The sequence below is a fragment of the Nymphalis io genome, chromosome 3 (genome assembly GCF_905147045.1).
Source record: "Nymphalis io chromosome 3, ilAglIoxx1.1, whole genome shotgun sequence".
NCBI classification, from domain to species: domain Eukaryota; kingdom Metazoa; phylum Arthropoda; class Insecta; order Lepidoptera; family Nymphalidae; genus Nymphalis; species Nymphalis io.
In genome coordinates this window covers 2163976-2182688 of record NC_065890.1, presented here as the reverse complement: position 1 = coordinate 2182688, position 18713 = coordinate 2163976, and the positions used below count along the sequence as shown (strand labels likewise).

At 34.0% G+C, this 18713-nt stretch overlaps 2 protein-coding genes across 2 annotated transcripts in view; both read right to left on the bottom strand.

Annotated features, from left to right (window-relative positions):
* Positions 1-199: 199 nt before the first annotated feature.
* LOC126781092 (uncharacterized) lies at positions 200-3447 on the bottom strand. Its single transcript, XM_050505914.1, has 4 exons — positions 3184-3447; positions 724-945; positions 360-493; positions 200-290 (listed from the first exon to the last, which is right to left on the bottom strand). The coding sequence occupies exons 1-4, from the start codon at positions 3445-3447 to the stop codon at positions 269-271; spliced, it is 642 nt and encodes a 213-aa protein (XP_050361871.1). The 3' UTR covers positions 200-268.
* A 574-nt stretch (positions 3448-4021) lies between these two features.
* LOC126781302 (endonuclease/exonuclease/phosphatase family domain-containing protein 1-like) overlaps positions 4022-18713 on the bottom strand; it is a 34152-nt gene continuing 19460 nt past the window's right edge. Inside the window, exons 5-6 of the mRNA XM_050506228.1 lie at positions 13494-13658; positions 4022-6565 (exon numbers count right to left, since the gene is read on the bottom strand). Coding sequence (XP_050362185.1) covers positions 6330-6565; positions 13494-13658 — 401 coding nt within the window. The 3' untranslated portion in view covers positions 4022-6329. The remainder of the gene's footprint in view (positions 6566-13493; positions 13659-18713) is intronic.

Here is an 18713-nt window from a genome sequence, read left to right as displayed (position 1 = left end):
ACTAGCTCGCAAGGGGTACCTGTAGCACGACATCGTCTGCCATTTATAAATATTTATGTAATTTTATTTATTCCAAAACACATTGGAAAAAAAGCTGATATATATTATTATAAAATACTTTATTCAATTAACTTAAAACTTGCAAGAAGATATAAAATTAACTTAAACATTTCTTCTAAAATAAACTTAAATAAAACATCTAGCTGTCACAAGATCTATCCCTTAATCTTTCTTATTGTTTTTCATTTAATTGTATTCGGTTTTGTGTTCATTTTTTATACACCTTATACCTGAAACACATTTATGTTTTATTGACAAGTTCATTTTAAAAACGATCAAAATCGCACTGAAATATATACTTAGGCGGTTCTCTTCTCAGCCAAAATTCCTTAGTGGGGTCGCAATAACCACGATGCTGTTTGCTATCCCAGGTGATGGAATCCATTCTCCACTCTAGGGATACATATGGAGGTTGTAGCGTTGGTAATGTGACCTAAAAGAAATATTATAAAAAAAACTTTATCGTTGAAATTATTACTGAAATTTTAAATAAAAAAAAAATCAAGGTGAAATAATTTCAAGTATATTTGAGAATTTTATTTATATTGAATATTTTAAACAAAGCATTTGGGCTGATTCCTCAGATCATTTATTAATTAAGTCTTTTATTCTGGATTATTATTTTTGATTATTTAAATATCAAAGTCCAGTGACGATACTAACACAATTGGAAGGCGCGGGTCGTCCAGGCAATGGTGCTTTCACGTTTTTATAAGGCACCATACCTTCACGCATACTACGACTCATATCGCTGGTATACATGTCGGTGCAGAGAATTCTTCGAGCGCTTTCGTCTTCTATGTCGTCCATACTCACCGCCGGTGTCATTATAAGACGCGGTCGTGTCTTCTGTGCATGCTCACGGTCTAAGTCTATAGGTTTTTCCTAAAAGTTTTTTAATAGATTCAAATGTATTTGTGCGGCTGACGGTCTTAATCTATAGGTTTTTCCTAAAAGTAGTTTGGTAGACTCCGATGTATGATACTAACTAAATAGTTATGATGATGTTTTGGTTTCGGTTAGTACGTCCATTCTCAACAAATAATAAAAACAAAAGTGATAGGGCTATCTGAAAGGGACATAACATCTTAGTTCCCAAGGTTGGTGACGCATTGGCAATGTAAGCGATGTTTAACATTCCTTACATTGCCAATGTCTATGGGCGTTGGTGACCACTTACCATCAGGTGGCCCCATATGCTCGTCCACCTTCCTATTCTATAAAAAAAAAACCTCTGCGACCCTGGTACCTCAAACATACAACAAAAACGATTGAGTTACGTTTACGAGTGTTAGCGTTTTGTTCGACCTTTATAAATTTAATTATTTACATAGCTGCTTTACAAACTACCCCCGTTGCACTTTTGGTGTGGTACACCATTTTTTTTCTTTTTTTTCCGCTAGAAAAAACGCATTTACGCGTTTCCCCCACTTGAAGTGGGGGGTATGTGGGGCTCGCCGCCGCTGAAGGCGCCGGAATACCCACCAAAAAACCAGCGATACCCACACCGTCTTTTCGGGGGACGCCACGGGATCGCTTGCACATACTACCGTGACATCCCGACGGTAGGCCCGCCTCTGTAGGCCTCCAGATTCTAAGGGGTTACAGAGACCCCCTAAACCCGGCGACATTTACGGCGGAAGGAGAAGGTTTGCATAGCGCCGACTTCTCCCCGGTCTTCTTCGGCGAAGCGGGTCAGCGGAAGCACTGTTCTCACGCTCCCGCTCTGCGGCCTCCTTCTGCGACATGACGTTTTCGCAGAAAGAGACCATCTCCTTCCAGCCCCTCTCGCTACCGATCATGGCGTTTATCACGCTCAGCAGCGAGAGGTCTCCGCCTACAATGGCCGCCAGGTAATGGCGCTAAGGCCCCCATGCACTCAATCAGGGTGTGACGCGCCGTGTCCGAAGGCGCGCCGCACTCGTGGCAGGAGGAAGTGACCTCCCGCCTCGCTATCCGGTGCAGATACCTACCGAAGCAACCGTGCCCGGTAAGTACCTGCGTCAGCCTGAATGTGAGTGTGCCGTGACTCCGTTGCACCCAGCGACTCGAGTGGGGACGGACCGCCTCCACTGTCGCCAGGCTTGCCGAGGGGGAGCCCAGGTCCTCCTCCCACCTGCGAATCAAGGCTCGCTGGGCTAGAGCCCTGACTCGCTCCACCTCCGCCAATCCTGGACGGTTGCCACTCGACCTCGCTTCCACCCGGAACCGGTACACTTCCGCAAGCACCTCTGCCTGGAGTTCCCAAGGCGGATCGCTCGCGAGAAGTGTCGCTGCCGTCCATGACACAGTACGGTAACCACGTATCGCTCTCACCGCTATGACTCTCTGTGGTCTCCGAAGAAGAGCCTTGTTACGAACAGTGAGAGCGTCCACCCAGATGGGTGCACCGTACAGCGGGTGTGGTACACCAGAGAAATCGAACTCCGGTCCAACTTACGTTAAATCTTTGTGTTGATTCTTCACCTGCGTTTTATAAGCACTCGTAACAACAAAGACATACACGACGAGCTCTCCGAGTTCAAAAATAAAATAAAAGATAAGCTATCTTCGTGAATATCTCAGCAAAACAAGGAAAGAAAACAAATTACTTCTTCTTTAAGACCTATAGAAGACTCATTAACATTCGTCTCTTTGCAATATATGCAATAAATTAAAGACAGAAAGATAAACTAAGAAAATGTTAATTTGAAATAAAAGGACATTAATAGGTCGTCTAACACCAATAATCTGTCACATCTATATCCTGTGCTTTAACAATGGCCGATTTTCAAGAATCTTTAAAAGAGCTAGAGTAACACAAATACATAAGCCCAGGAGTAGAGATAATGTCGAAAACTACAGACCGATTTCAGTTCTTACTGTATTACCTTATTGGAAAAGTTCATTAATAATAATAGTATTGAATCCTAACTTAACTATGATCCTAATTAAATAATCCTAATTAATTAATGATTCTGCAACTTCAGCTGTCCAAATTGTAAAATATCTAAGCCGATTCGAACTCTCGATAGTAGGATCCTCCCGACCCTCTAGAATATATTACATTCACTGTCATTATATTCATGTTGCATATTATATAAGTGAATTAATTAGTAAAGTATAATCCTAACGAATACTTACAAAACGTTGCTGCACATTATTGGGGTTAGTTCTCACCACTTCCTTGGGTACGTGTAACAGGTTGAATGGTGGTATGACATTGTCCCTCCATTCATTCAAAGTATGTATATTCCTATAAGGCGGTTCTCCGCGTTTCTTGTGTGAAGTTTTAGGTACATAAATTGTCTTTGGATATTCGCGAATTTCGCCAAAACGAAAGTCTGTTCTATATGTCGTTTCGTAATTAAAGAGCATGGATTCAATTTTTTTCGTCTCTTGCAACATTTTGCTGACGATTAAATTACGGATACAATACTCGTATTACTAATAACTTGTATATACTCGAATAATTATAATCATTTAAAATAAATTAAAAATAGTTACTTTGACAGCTCTCATTATGATAATGAAGCAAGTTTGACTTTTTTACTTATATTGTGACTCTTATTTTTGTGTACAGAATCAAAATGTTATTATTATATGTTTTTTAAAGGTTGCAAGCATTTATTTAATAGAATAATAAATCAACATTTTCGTTTATATATTAATGTATAACGTTCCAGAGACAACAAAGAATAAAAGAAACATAATTCACTCTTACATATCAAGCGTGTGTATTAATTCAGAAGCTTCTAATGCTTGTATTTTTAACTTTTGCAAAGAATCGATTTTGAGGAAATATGGACTTGAACCCTAAGGACATAGGATAGTATTTATGTAAGATGTGTAAAGTATTTACACACGCTCACTCGCAACACGTGGGCGAAAACTTTACAATAATTAAAACATTTGCAAAACACCCCCAACTTTTCCATCTCGTCTTTTAAAATTTTCGGTTTTGTGAAAAAAAAAACAAAACACAATTCTGATTAATTTATTTCAATCCACCAAATAAATTACACCACGGTAACACGTAACACTTAAAATATAATATACATAAAAAATAAATTACATTTTTTATCACAAAATGGGTAAAAATAATTAATGCGATAAAATACGATATACTGTGTGTCAAATGAAAGTTCGTAAATTCGTTTTAAAATGGATTAAATACAAGAAAGACGATTGCTTTAAGTCATTATTAAATTTATTAAAGAAAAAAGAAAAGAATAGTTTAATTTATTCTTTCCTATTTGAAATAAAAAAGTATTTAGACGTAAAGTTTTCTGTCACAGAATATTTTTGGAAGGTAATTTTGTTGTTTACTTGCCAGTGATTTAAAACTTTAGACTTTAGAGTATAAATAAGTCAAGCTCTAGAGCGCGTGCAGCCGAGTAGTAAACGCGAGCACAAGAAGGAACAGGCGATGCTTCAATAGTCCTGTAATTAGTCTATAATTAACACGCTTGAGTTTTGACCCCTATTACGTACGAACATTGTTTTATTTTAAGTGACAGTTTTGGTATATAACTAATTACTAGCGGCTTTAGCTATAGAAATTATTTCGCGGCTGTTTAGTTAAACACACATTACTCTCTTTCTGTCATTATCGATGTAGCATTCGAAAGAAGAAGACAGCATCGTTTAACTAATCACCCGCTAAGCAATATTTATAAGTAAGGTTTCTATAGAATACGTCTAGACACAGCATGCCACAATTGTCAATGCAATACTAAATTTTTGATCACATGAAAAATTGAATACTCATTTCGATACATTTTGGCCGTTACTTTAAGTGAAATCAATAATAATTGCTATGTGACATTATCTAGGCCCGCTGCTCACGGTCAGAATACAAAGGATTTGCGCACTTTATAACTTGTTTATTTTTCTATTTAAAAAAAAAAAAACAAAACTCAACGTCAGATATGTTTAAATATTAATTGAAATCACTTAAATGAGTAACTATTTAAGGAACTTTTTCAATGTTTTTCAATATTCTCTGAGATAATTTAATAAATACGAGATCAATTCCTCATACAATAATACAAAAATATTAAATAGACCTCTTTAGTTAAATACACGTTCTTAGTACTTCAATTCTATGAAAATTGTCGTATTTATATAAATTTCATTATTCCTAACGTTCTATTAACGTTATTACATCATACGATACGATAATCGATAAAACATCGGAGGTACGAGACAATGACAATTTTTCTAGATAAAAAAAAAACACATTGAATATATTACCATCAGGCTCCAACTTCCGGAACCTATAGTACCGGAAGTCGGAGTGTGTAGACGATTATCAGATTCGACATTGTGGACAATATGACGAAAAAATAAACCACGTGCATCTCAGTAAAAGTAACAGAAGCGAAATATTTTTATTCGTCTGAAATTTTACTCTCAAACGTTACATACAAATACAACCTTGAAATCAAATTTCATTTGTCAAAGATAAGTTTTGACTCCGTCCGTCCGTCGGTCCGTCACAAATATCGTATCGGATGAAGTACGAACGTTCTAAAAAGCAAAGCATATCAGGTACGCTGTTTCATTTTGCATTTTACTTTAAAACGATTTATAACGAAGTCCTACAAAATGCTAAGCTTAAACGACATATCGATTTGGAAATTTTATTAGTCTATTATTTCATTTCTGTTGACACATTAAAAATTCATAATATCATTTGGCAACCTTTCTAAGTATTGAAAAGTTCAGAAAACGTGAAATCTTTTTTTTTAATGTAATGTGGTATTAAGCTTAAATCCCGATAATTGTACAGTATTTTAAAAAAATTATGATTTTTTAATAATAATTTAGGCTACAAAGGACGCAAGTACATCTCACTAAATAAAATTTTAATAATAAAACAATATTTTAATAAAACAAGTTTAGGTTATAGTTACAGTTTAAAAATACATGTATATACAGAAATACATCTTTTTTATTAATAAAAATAACTGTTATAATACATAAATAACTAAATGTACAGAAAATATACAGAATCTTCTTACAATAAATTGATTATTATTTTTTTAAGAATTGTAAACACGGCATTGATTATTAAAAATATATTTTTCATTAATCTATGCTTACAGCGAATAAATTAGGATTGGGTCAAAAAAGAGATTAAAAGGGATTTGACGGCAAAAGTGACATTTGATAAAATGGCCGCCCTAGAATAGCAAATGGAATAAAATGAATTGTAATAACAGTAGGAGGGCTGTCGTCACACAGCTTATGTATGAATCGTTACTAATTTCAACGATTACTTTTTGTCAATCTGGCACTTTTAGCTCGACCCATATGGGACAAAATGGAGACGCAGGCCCACCCCATGACCAGCCTCGCGGTATAGCCAAATGACACAAACCACACCTAATTACTCCTGAATGGCCGTTAAAGTAGCTTTTGTCTATGGTCCCAGGACAAAGGATAACACTCTGCCCTGTCGCGTTAGCGTCTACAGAAGTGACGATTGCTTGTTCCAACAGCGATTCGCAGTTTTTCAACGCTGAAATAAAAAGCATTAACGTTAATCATTTTTATTAATACAATTTATTACATTGTTTTAATTTATCGAGTATATAAAAATGTTTTTAATAAAAAATATACATTAGTATTTGAAATAATAGCGACAATTTGACTGCCTAGTTGGTCTAGTGGCTTGATATAAGACCGCAGACCTGGAGGTCCTGGGTTCAATTCCCAGGTCGGGCCAATAAAAAGTCATTGGGTTTTTCTGTCAGAAAATTCTCAGTAGCAGCCCGGAGTCTGGAAGTTGGAAGTGTGTACACTCCCGTGCCTTGGAAAGCACGTAAAGCCGTTGTTCCTGCACCTGCCCGATTGCCGTCCCATCGGATTATAAAAGTTAGGGAATAGAGAGTGCACCTGTGTTCGCGCACACACTTGTGCACTATAATATCTCCTGCGTAGTTGGCTAATCTCTCTTGCGATTGGCCGCCGTGGCCGAAATCGGTCTGGAGGACATTAGTATTATTATTATTGATAGCGACAATTTGGTATGTTGCATAGGCGTTTGAATAAAGTTACAACAACGTTATAAAAAATTTATTAAATTATCAAAAAATATTGATCACAGTGATTATCTAAATTCTCAATGAGTGTGAACTTTGTTATCAATGATAACACACTTGAGCGTTTCTTATCATTTCATTCAAATCAATTACTTATATGAAAACGATTCGCTGTATTTAAATACTTCTTGCACGATATACGTACCGTACGATCATTATGTTAGTTATATGACGTCATCAAAGATGGCCGATTTTAGGTTTCATTTTAGTTAGACGTTATAAGAATTCTTTGTTAATGTATAAAATATAAGCAGTTAATAATAGATTTAGCTCTCATATACTTAAGTTTTGTCGTGTCTAAATATAGTATATTTCATCTGAATAACAAAGCTTATATAGAGGGTTAAATAGGGATGATATTTTTTTTTATTAGGAATTCGTTTTGTCAGTTGTAAACATCAAAGGTGTTTTTTATTTTATTCGATAAGACATATGACTGTCAAGAAAAATGTGAACAAAAAAAAACTTAAATTAAAATAAAATTATTGTTTAAAATTAAAAAAAAAAGTAATTTAGTTATTTTTATAAGTTACCGCATTACTTTTTTTTACAATGTCTACCATAAATTGATTCACGGTTACCGGATTAATTACCGGACACTGGATAATAAAACTGTAATAAAGCCGTCCGATTGAACCCTGTCTGAGCCATAGGTCGTGCCATTCGTTATATTACTTAGTGGTAGGGCTTTGTGCAAGCTCGTCTGGGTAGGTACCACCCACTCATCAGATATTCTACCGCAAAACAGCAATACTTGGTATTGTTGTGTTCCGGTTTGAAGGGTGAGTGAGCCAGTGTAATTACAGGCACAAGGGACATAACATCTTAGTTCCCAAGGTTGGTGGCGCATTGGTGATATAAGCGATGGTTGACATTTCTTAGAATGCCAATGTCTAAGGGCGTTTGGTGACCACTTAGCATCAGGTGGCCCATATGCTCGTCCGCCTTCCTATTCTATAAAAAAAAATAAAAAAAAAATATGGCTGAGCAGAGAAAAGACCTTTTACCAATATTATCTTATCTATTAATCTCACTAATATTTTGAAATATGTTTGTGTGTTTTAACTCAATTACGCCAAAACTGCTAAACGAATCGAATAAACTTGATACGTATGTTGATTATTCTCTGAAAAAGGACATAAAAAACTTAATTTGTTTTAATTCATAAAAATCAAACAACAATTTATTCTTGGTGTAGCATGTAACAGCTTATTTTTTTAATGCTAACAAAGTATAAAAGACCTCATACACAAAATACATCCAATGGGGGCTTATGTAAATTTTTATCTTACATAAAAAGACAAAATGTGTGACGTAATAAAAACCAAAACAAATTTTGTCTCAAATTTAACAAATACATAAATTACACCAACGAGGCGATCACGTTTATAGTTATGTTTTACTCCATATACATATGTATATATCTCAGTGCCGGATTTCCCTTTAGTTATAATTTATATAATATTATGTATGCGTATGCATCTTTGTGATGTCAGCGTAAATGAGAGAGAACACCATGGTCAGCCTTTTGAATCGTGACTCGTGAAAAGTATATAATACAGCTAAATACATATTTTCAGTCTTTTCACTTTAAACTAGGTCACTCAGCCAATTCAATGGATAGTAATGAAGTCGTTTATTGATCAAAAAGTTTCTACATAGAAAACCGAGCGAATGGATGCTGTGGATATTTTTAGATCTTTTATGGCAAATGTCAAAGTTTTAAGATACTTTTTCGACTTTGTAGCCGGATGTATCACCAAATAGGTCAACTTATATATTAATTTTTAATAGTAAATGTATAGCACAGACAAAGTAAAACTAAACTATTTCGTATAATATATTAAAGAACGTTATGTATATAAAACGAATGTAACACGTAATTCTGTATTGTTTGTTCGTTATTTTTTGTGGTGCGAAGTGCGAGAAATGGTACGGAAACTTTATTGAACTATTTCGACTTGCATTTATTTGTTTTTTTTTTTTTAAATCTGTATTCGTAAATAAATCCAAATCCTTTATTCAATACACAAACATTATACGTTAAATAAGTAAGCTTATTGTTTCTCAAATTAGAAACTGTCACCGGTTCGAAAAATAAATACCCTGACTTGAGAAGAACGAAGAAACGGAGGAAGGCGGAAGAAACTTAGCGGGTTTTTTTTCTTATAAAGATAAAGAAATGAAATTTTATATAGAAATATATGTAAAACCGCACGTTTTTTATACAAGCGACAGCTCCTTACACTTGCGTTAAACGGTACAGCTCCGCCCTCGTGGGTCGTAATGTGATGTTATACAGTACATAAATGTTTCTTATTGACTGCCTCGTTGGTCTAGTGGCTAGATGTAACCCGTGGACCTGGAGATCCTGGGTTCAATACCCAGGTCAGGCCAATAAAAAGTTAGTGGGTTTTTCTGTCCCCCAGTAGCAGCCCGGGGTCTGGAAGTTGGAAGTGTGTACACTCACGTGTCTCGGAAGGACGTAAAGCCGTTGGTCCTGCGTCTGAACTCTTTCCGGTCGTGTCGGATTGCCGTCCCATCGGATTATGAGAGCTAGGGAATAGAGAGTGCATCTGTGTTTGCGCACACACTTGTCCACTATAATATGTCCTGCGCAGTTGGCTAATCTCTCTTGAGATTTGGCCGCTGTGGCCGAAATCGGTCTAGAGGACCTCATTCTTTATTGAATGGACTATTTAACCTAAATAATGCTGTTCAAATCGAGCTGGTAGATTTTGAGGTTACCGCCTCCAAACAAATAAAAACACTACGGCTTTATAACATTAGTGTATATAACAGCTGAGTGAATTGAGATTTGCTATCCAAGAAAAATCGATACTTAGATACATATAAAAATATTGAATTTTGAAAGAAACCCAAATATGGTATATATGATGTAGATACAAGCGTGTAAATATTACAATAATGGGAAAGTATGTACCTTGAAATAACAAACATTACCTATGGCTGAAATACAATAATTACTTAGCTTGCTCAGACACATTGCTTATTTACCTATCTGTTAATTTGATTATGTTTTACATTGTTATTGCTAACCTTGTTAACTAATTCCGCTTGATTTGTAAATAAATAAATCATATGTATATGTGTGTATAATGTTACGAGTTACCACGTGACCGAATATGAAAATCTTCGAAGGTCACACCAATTAACCTCATCCGAGATTCGAAGCAGATGTTTCTAGACACGTAATTGGATGAACAAAGACCGTATCGTCTGTTCAGTGTGGAACAATTATTTTACGCGTTAAGGATAAATTTATTTCATACTATACATACATACATATATATATTATGTAAATAGTAATTTTATTTAGTTAATATACTTATTACACTTCAATAGTAATTCATATGTTAATAAATAAATTAAAGGAGTTATAGAAATTAGAAATAAAGAATTTTTGAAAGTGATTTTCCAGTGTGATAATATATATATTTTAATTACATTAAGATCACATTTGTTCCGCTAATTGCACTTTATCTAAGTCGTTATAAAAAATACTGTTTTGTGATATAACTAGTTTTCCCGATTTCGTCCGCTTTTTAGGAATCCTATGTCCTTCCTTGCGTTTTAAGCTTGCTTCGTACTAAATTTCATCAAAATCGGTCAGTGGTTTAGCCTTGTAAGCGTAACAGACAGACATAGTTTCGCATTTATAACATTAGCATAGATTCCTTTTTTAAATAAACAAAAAAAAGGTTTCCCTTTACCGACAGACTATATGATCAATTTATAACTTAGTTATTGAAAAGGCACTGTTTATATGAGTTTATTATTGTAAAATAAAGTAGTTAAGTATCAGTCAAGAAATTTAACAAAACTACATTATCTCTTCAGTTCATTGTCTCTTCTGAAATACTGATCATAGTTATGACATTAATTCGAATGGCCATTGGCCGATTGCAAGCGGTAACATAATAAACGACCAATAGGAGTTCCGTGTTTAGTCAAATTAGTAAATCTGGTTATCCAGATTTACTCATCTTTTCAGAAACTGTGTGCTTTGTGCGAGTTTATTTACTTATTCAATAGCGTTAACATTAACTGCAATTTGTATGAAATGAAAACAACGCCATCTATTGACAATGATTGGAATTCGATAAACATTGCCATTAACGTTAACGTTACGAGTATAAACTCTCTGGAAAATATATCTGAATTTTTTTCAGAATTAGTTTTTTTTTTTAATTCGCAATTGAGAAAGTTCGCACTTCAATGTGAGAAAATATAGTATAACATGATTTATTTAATTAATTAATTGTTTTATGTCGAATTAAATTTCCTTGTTATAATTTCCTTGACGTAATTTCTATAAATAAATAATTTCCCCAAGTACATCTATAAATCATATGCTTTATAATTGTGTTCAGTTAATATCTTTGTCTAATATTGTTGCAATTGTAAACAGTTTTATCGTTTAGTCATCATTATCGCGTAGAAGCAAACTTTGCACTTATTAATGATTCAGAAATGTTTTATACAACACGAATGTTTTATGTTAGATAGTTTACTTTATAGTTCAGCACAAAGAGAAAAAAAAAATACAAATAATGGATACAGCCTAAATAAAAGTAGCATATAATTTTGGCGACCTAATCGCTACAAAGCGATCTCTTCCTGGGAACCAACGGTGTACTACAACTCATGGGATATGAGGTAGGTGGTGCTGTAATAATACATAAGATTTTATATTATATGTTTCCCGTGGGAATTGAAAGGGAACATAGTGGTCTTTCAATAAAACTTAAATACATCAATGCAGATTTTTAGTAACAATTATATTTGGAATTTATTGTATTAAAAAAAGGCTTCCATTTTTTTTACGAATCTACATTTAATTTTGTTTTTTTTTTTTAGAAGGTATGTTTATACATTACATATTTATGTATATTGCGTACGTATTGCCTGCATCGTTAATTTAAATATTAGTATAATATATATAATAATTAAATAAAACAAGTAAAGACGTTATTGAAATTAATAAAGCTAATTTTTTTTTAACAAAAATTAAAAAGCGTTCACTTCATCCGTTTCGCTTCATATCAATTTTGCCAATTAAGCAATGTCCAAGTTTCCAAGTCGTTAGTTAACGAAGTCTTATTAGAGATTTTAATATATTATTGCTTTTTTAAATAAATGAAAAAAAAAAGTTTCTATTTACCGACAAACAATATCATTTTATGATTTAGTGATTGAAAAGGCACCGTTTATATAATTTAATTAATAATATTATAGATACTAGTTATAACATTTAAATAATGAGGCTGCTAATCCTGAGTTTTGGTTTCTAAATCGGGATTTATTTGGTTGGTTTGTCAAGAAATTGCAGGTCAAACAAGTCGGCAGTGTGTACATTGCCGTGCCTTGCAAAGTACGTGAAACCTTTGGTGAACATGATTTCTCTCCAGTCGTGTCCGATCGCCATGCCATCTGAATATCAAAGATCATACACGCTAGCCATTAGACGTTCGTTAACCAAGGGTCTAGGTGATTAAAATGCATCAATAATGAATCAAAACCTCAGCAGCCGTACAAGCTAGCTGTAGTAGCTAGGCACCGCCACCAACGAGGCAGTTTAACCTAATTAGTGGAAACTTATGACTAATTTGGATATATAGTACCAATGCCATTTAAAAAACAAACACATACACAGTGGTGTGTGTGTGCGTGTGTGTCAGCTTTGCCCTATGTTCAAATATATATCCGTAGCTGTAAACTATTGCTTTTTAGGCTTCTTTATCTTATTCGTATTCTATACCATCTTAATTCATATACATACTTCATTTTGATTCAATGGCTGTTTCGGTTGTGTATAGGTCAATTATATTTACTTTGTTATAATTATCAAACAATAACGAAGAATCGTCAAACGCCATTTAATTTGTTTATATTGAAAGCATGTTGTGTTATTTGTAAATAATTGGTCGAGATGGCTCAGTGTTTAGAACATGTGATACTTAATCGAATATTGCGGATTCAAACCCGGGCATCTGTCATCATATGTCTGAGTTTTTATGTATTTACGTTTTTATTGTAATTACGTTCCCTTAGTTATTAATCGAATTTAATCAAATCTAATTAAAATGTATTATAAAATGTTTTTATATCTAAAATACAAATCCTAGAATTTTAATTGACGACGCACACAAATATATACACTTTTCTAATTAAAGATTTTTTTTTTTCATCGAATGTATGAGTATAAAAATAACAATAATATTACACCAAGGGTGTGGACTTACGGAGTACATTTATTAGTAGTAGTATTATTGGCATCATTGTAATCTAGTACCAACATAAATAATAACTTAAACCACTTACGTCTCAAATTTTCCCATCTCACGAATTCACCGAAGAAGGCCAGCTGCAGCTTGCTAGCGAGGGCGAGATCTGCTATCTCGCTCAGCCTAGCTCCGTCCTCTTCACTCAAGCGATCGTTGCATTGCACGTTTATCATTACAACCGGCCGGTCGCATACTAGGAACGCTGAAAATTATTGAATTTATCAAATAAATAATAAAAAACGTACTAAGAACACAAACGTACAAAACCAGCTGTTAGTTGTTTTTATTTAATAAGTAACGCAAGTATTGCTTACATTATTAATTATAAGATGTTATGAAAATATAAATAAATTAACGTCCATAATTATAAATGTTTGTTAGCGTATTATTATGTTAAACACTGATTTCTCCCTTTCTGTCATTATTGATTAGACATTTGAAAGAAGAAGACAGAGCATTATTTACCTAAGCACACGTTAAACAATGTTTATAAATAAGGCCGTAGGATAATGTCTAACGTAAAACAAATTTCAACAAAACAAAACTTTATTTTTTACTAACTAAGCTAATTTAAATATTTTCATAACTCAGTAACATAAGAAACCCTTTGAGATTAAATAACATTTACAATGAGGTTCAACTATCGTAAAAAAATTATTGAAATGAACCAAATATTGCAAAAACTAGCACTTATTTGACGTTAAATATAAAGACTTATATACCTAACGTATTGCATAATTCCTTAACAATATAAATAGTATACTAATAATTATATAATTAAAATTATATAATTTTCCATTATATTACGTTTGGCAACCCTAGCTAAAATATTCATACGATTTTCATTGTTTTCCGCAATTGAATTCAATTCGATATTCATTGGAATCATTAAAGAGAAATAAAAATGAACGCTTCGTAAATACATTTGAATTACAACTATTTTTTTTTAAATAAACATAATTCCTACAATAGTTCGATTTATTCCGATGAAAAACATTTTGAATATCATTGGAAACGTATCGATTTCATTATTAAGTGATTTTACAAAGAAATATACAGATTCGAAGAACGACAATAATGTATTCGATAATTTTCATGACGCTCATCAATCGCGCTTGTACAATCGTAAAAAACCATAGATACGACTACTTCCGACCAAGCAAGTGTAATATTTTCAATGTTCGCTTTTTCACACAGGAGCTCTTTTGCTAGGTGATGCGGCTTTGCAAACCCGTCTGGTTAGATATTTCCCACTCGTCAGATATTCTACCGCTAAACAGCAATACTTAATATTGTTGCTTTCAGGTTTGAAGATTAAGTGAGCCATTGTAACTACAGGTACAAGGGATATAACGTGCGCCACCAATCTTGGGATCTAAATCCTTGTGCCTGAAGTTTCACTAGCGTACTCATCTTTCCAACCGGAACACAATAATATATATTGCTATTTGGCGGCAGATTATTTGATAAGTGGGTAGTATCTATCCAGACGGGCTTGCACAAAGCCCTACAATCCACTGTAATGATCTCTGCATATTCTGAGCACAACGCAAAAGTATATTACATAACTAAATTTAATATTTTTTTGCATTAAAAAGTTACGCTTCGTCAGTTCGCTAGCAATTTCAATTTTTTTTTCTTTGACAGACAGTTTGATCCCGTTCATAATTAATGTTTACATTAGATCTTATCAACGTAAGCATGTTAACATTATGACGTCACAAATATTCATAGCCCGCTTTGTTGTTGGTTGGTATTTTAATTTTTAAGTAACTAAATTTATTTAAAAAAAAAAAATCCATTCGTCGTCGAGTATTTAAATAAAATTAACAAAAGTAAATATATTCTTTATTTAAATAAGGTAATTGTATATGCTCACTGTCTTCATGCTACAGCGCGCATATAATTAAGATTTAAAATGAATTCATATTCGTATTGTAAACATTGTTTGTAATTTACTAATTAAATAATAGATATGTCACACTTGTAAGAGTTCCGATGATGTTCGCAAACGACGCGAGAATGTATGCGACAATCGAATAAGTCGATTATTAACAATTTCATTACATAATTTATGTACATAAAAACATACCATGGTACATTAAAAAGCTATAATTCGAAGGGGAATAGCTCATTGGGCTAATCAGGTTTGAACGGAGCCGAGCCACGAGCGGAATACAGCAAGGGATGTGTTGTATCAACATGATCCCGCAGCCTCTCCGATCCGTGCCGAAGAAGACTATCGCAATGGTTTTAGTGGGTAAGAATCCCAGGTAATCTGGTCTCATCCTCCGAGGTAGCCTAATACCTTTCTAAAGATTTCAACAGTGTGGAAAAAAGTGGCTAGAACATGAACCCGAGCAAGCACCACTGCAATTTCATGAACTTTTTATAATTTATCACGTGCTCGGCGGTAAGTGAAACATCGTGAGGAAACCTGCATGAGTCGGATGTAAATCTTTCACATATGTATTCATCAACCAGTCTTGGAGCTCAAAAACAACTCCTTAAAAATGAGGAGGCCTTAGCCCAGCAGTTACGCATTTACAGGTCTTTTCTGTTGATGATTGATGATGATGATAATTTCGTCCTTATCGCATTTCGCTCAAGGCTAACAAATAGTACATCCTGTATTACCTTACTCTCGTTATCCGATGTGACTATAATTCGACGTAGGACCAACGCGACTTTACGTGTTTTCACGTGAATGAAACACTAGCAACGTCCTAACCCATACTATGTATAAAGTACTAATTAATATAATAATAATAATATACTGGGACATTATTCACACACGACCATCTGATCCCAAACTAAGCAGAGCTTGTGCTAGGGAAACCAGACAACTGATATACTACATATACTACTTTTCTTTTGTAAATACATACTTATATAGATAATTACACCCAGGCTCAGGACAAACAAATGTTCATGCACACAAATGTCTGTCCTGGGCAGGAATCGAACCCACAACCAACTACGCCAGCCGGCTAGTCATAATATGTATCATTATCATATATATAACTATCCAGTGTTTCTGTAGTAATTATTTTCGGTAGAAACACGTATCAATCGTATATATATATCAAAAGGTAGTATTTCGAAGGGCGTTATTAATTGAAAGTTTCGATCGGTCTTGAACTTTACGGCTGTTGACGAATTCATTTCATTCCCAGTGGCCGAAATTCGAACGTAATCATTGTTAAAAATTTGATGAAAACATATTTTTCTCTATTCTTATTTCAAAAAATATATTACTATTATCACTATAGTTCTTACAGAATAGTCCTACAGGTGATTTTTTTAGGACCAGCGATAATAATTCTATAAACACGAGAAGCAAAAATAAATTAATAACAAAATAACTAGTATCCGATTCTGCAGAAACCTTTAGTAACAGTACAGTAACAGCCTTTTAATGTCCCACTGCTGGGCTAAAGCCTCCTCTCCCTTTTGAGGAGAAGGTTTGGAGCTCATTCTACCACGCTGCTCCAATGCGGGTTGGTAGAATACACATGTGACAGAATTTCAATGAAATTAGACACATGCAGGTTTCCTCACGATGTTTTCCTTCACCGTCAAGCACGAGATGAATTATAAACACAAATTAAGCACATGAAAATTCAGTGGTGCTTGCCCGGGTTTGAACCCACGATCATCGGTTAAGATTCTGCAGAAACCTTTTATTTTGACACTTAATATTTCAACTCTTAAGTTCATAAAAAACAATTACAAACTTGTAACTACTGAATATAAAAATATCTAGATGAGAAAAAAAGCGTGGAGACAGTATTTCATTGTACATAGTTAATTGTGTAATTTGCTTTGAGAAACTAAAACCTTTAAATATAATCACGGTATGAATAAAGCACTGCCTTTTCACGCCGAAGGTTGTGGGTTCGATTCCCACCCAGGACAGACATTTGTGTGCATGAACATGTGTTTGTCCTGAGCCTGGGTGTAATTATCTATGTAAGTATGTATTTACAAAAGAAAAGTTATATGTAGTATATCAGTTGTCTGGTTTCCATAGCACAAGCTTTGTACAAGCTTAATTTGGGATCATATGGCCGTGTGTGAAAAATGTCCTAGAATATTATTATTATTATTTAAAAATATAATAACGCGTTCCTTGTAACTGCGACTGTTTTATTTAAAATTAAATATATATATATTTTTTAAAATTCAGTCAGTCAGTTTCCTGTATTTTTAAACAGAAGTCGATTATTATTATACATTACGTGTCATAGTGACACTTGCGAATTGAAGTGTTATTGTGGTGTCATTTAACAGATAATTAAATAATTGCACTGTTAAAAGAGGTTGCAATGTCATATGCGCATTAATTTTTACCTTCAGAATATAATTTACGAGTTTTGAATGACGAAGCGAAAAAATCACGTGATGTAGTTGTTGTAAGTAACTGTTAAGAAATGCTTAATAATTCTGATAATGCTTAATAATGATAAAAAAACAATGCAAACAATTAAGATTCATACTATTTTTTTGAATAAGAGCGATGATGCCTTTTTTTTAGCTGTGGAACATTTATTGACTTTTAAGAGTTATTACTTTTTAAATCACTACATATAAAAAAACACCGCGTCTGTCTGTCTGACTGAGCGCGATAAACCCAAAAACTACAGAACAAATTTTCATATGGTTTACATCACTGGACACAGTGATTCATGGAAGATTTTGGCGTATAATTCATTATGGGTTTTGTGTAATTTGGCTGAAATATGATAATTGTTAAAGACGTCGGAAAAAATCATGATGATTGGAAGCTTTATTGGCGTGCGCTGCGTAAACCAATAGTTATATATTATTACGATATAAACATTTTATTTAAACTCCGTGCGAAGTCGAGACGAGTAGCTAGTAGGTACGAAATAAAATATTAAAGAATAGAACAGAAACTTAATGTCCCACTGCTGGGCTAAGGCCTCCTCTCCCTTTTTGGGGAGAAGGTTTAGAGCTTATTCCACCACGATGCTCCAATGCGGGTTGGTAGGATACACATGTGACATAATTTCAATGAAATTAGACGCATGCAGGTTTCCTCACGATGTTTTCCTTCACCGTCAAGCATGAGATGAATTATAATTACAAATTAAGCACATGAAAATTTAGTGGTGCTTGCCCGGGTTTGAACCCACGATCATCGGTTAAGAATCACGCGTTCTAACCACTAGGCCATCTCGTCTTAATTAAATATTATAATTGATAAATAACAGCTCGTAGAGTCAAGTGCAAG

Bases quoted from the DNA above. Each gene is read 5' to 3' on its own strand.
- LOC126781092 (XM_050505914.1), bottom strand. From the start codon at position 3,447: ATGTTGCAAGAGACGAAAAAAATTGAATCCATGCTCTTTAATTACGAA. The intron at 946-3,183 runs GTAAGTATTCGT...AAAAACTTTTAG, and splicing joins ATAATGTGCAGCAACGTTTT to GAAAAACCTATAGACTTAGA. The intron at 291-359 runs GTATATATTTCA...AATGTGTTTCAG, and splicing joins CTGAGAAGAGAACCGCCTAA to GTATAAGGTGTATAAAAAAT.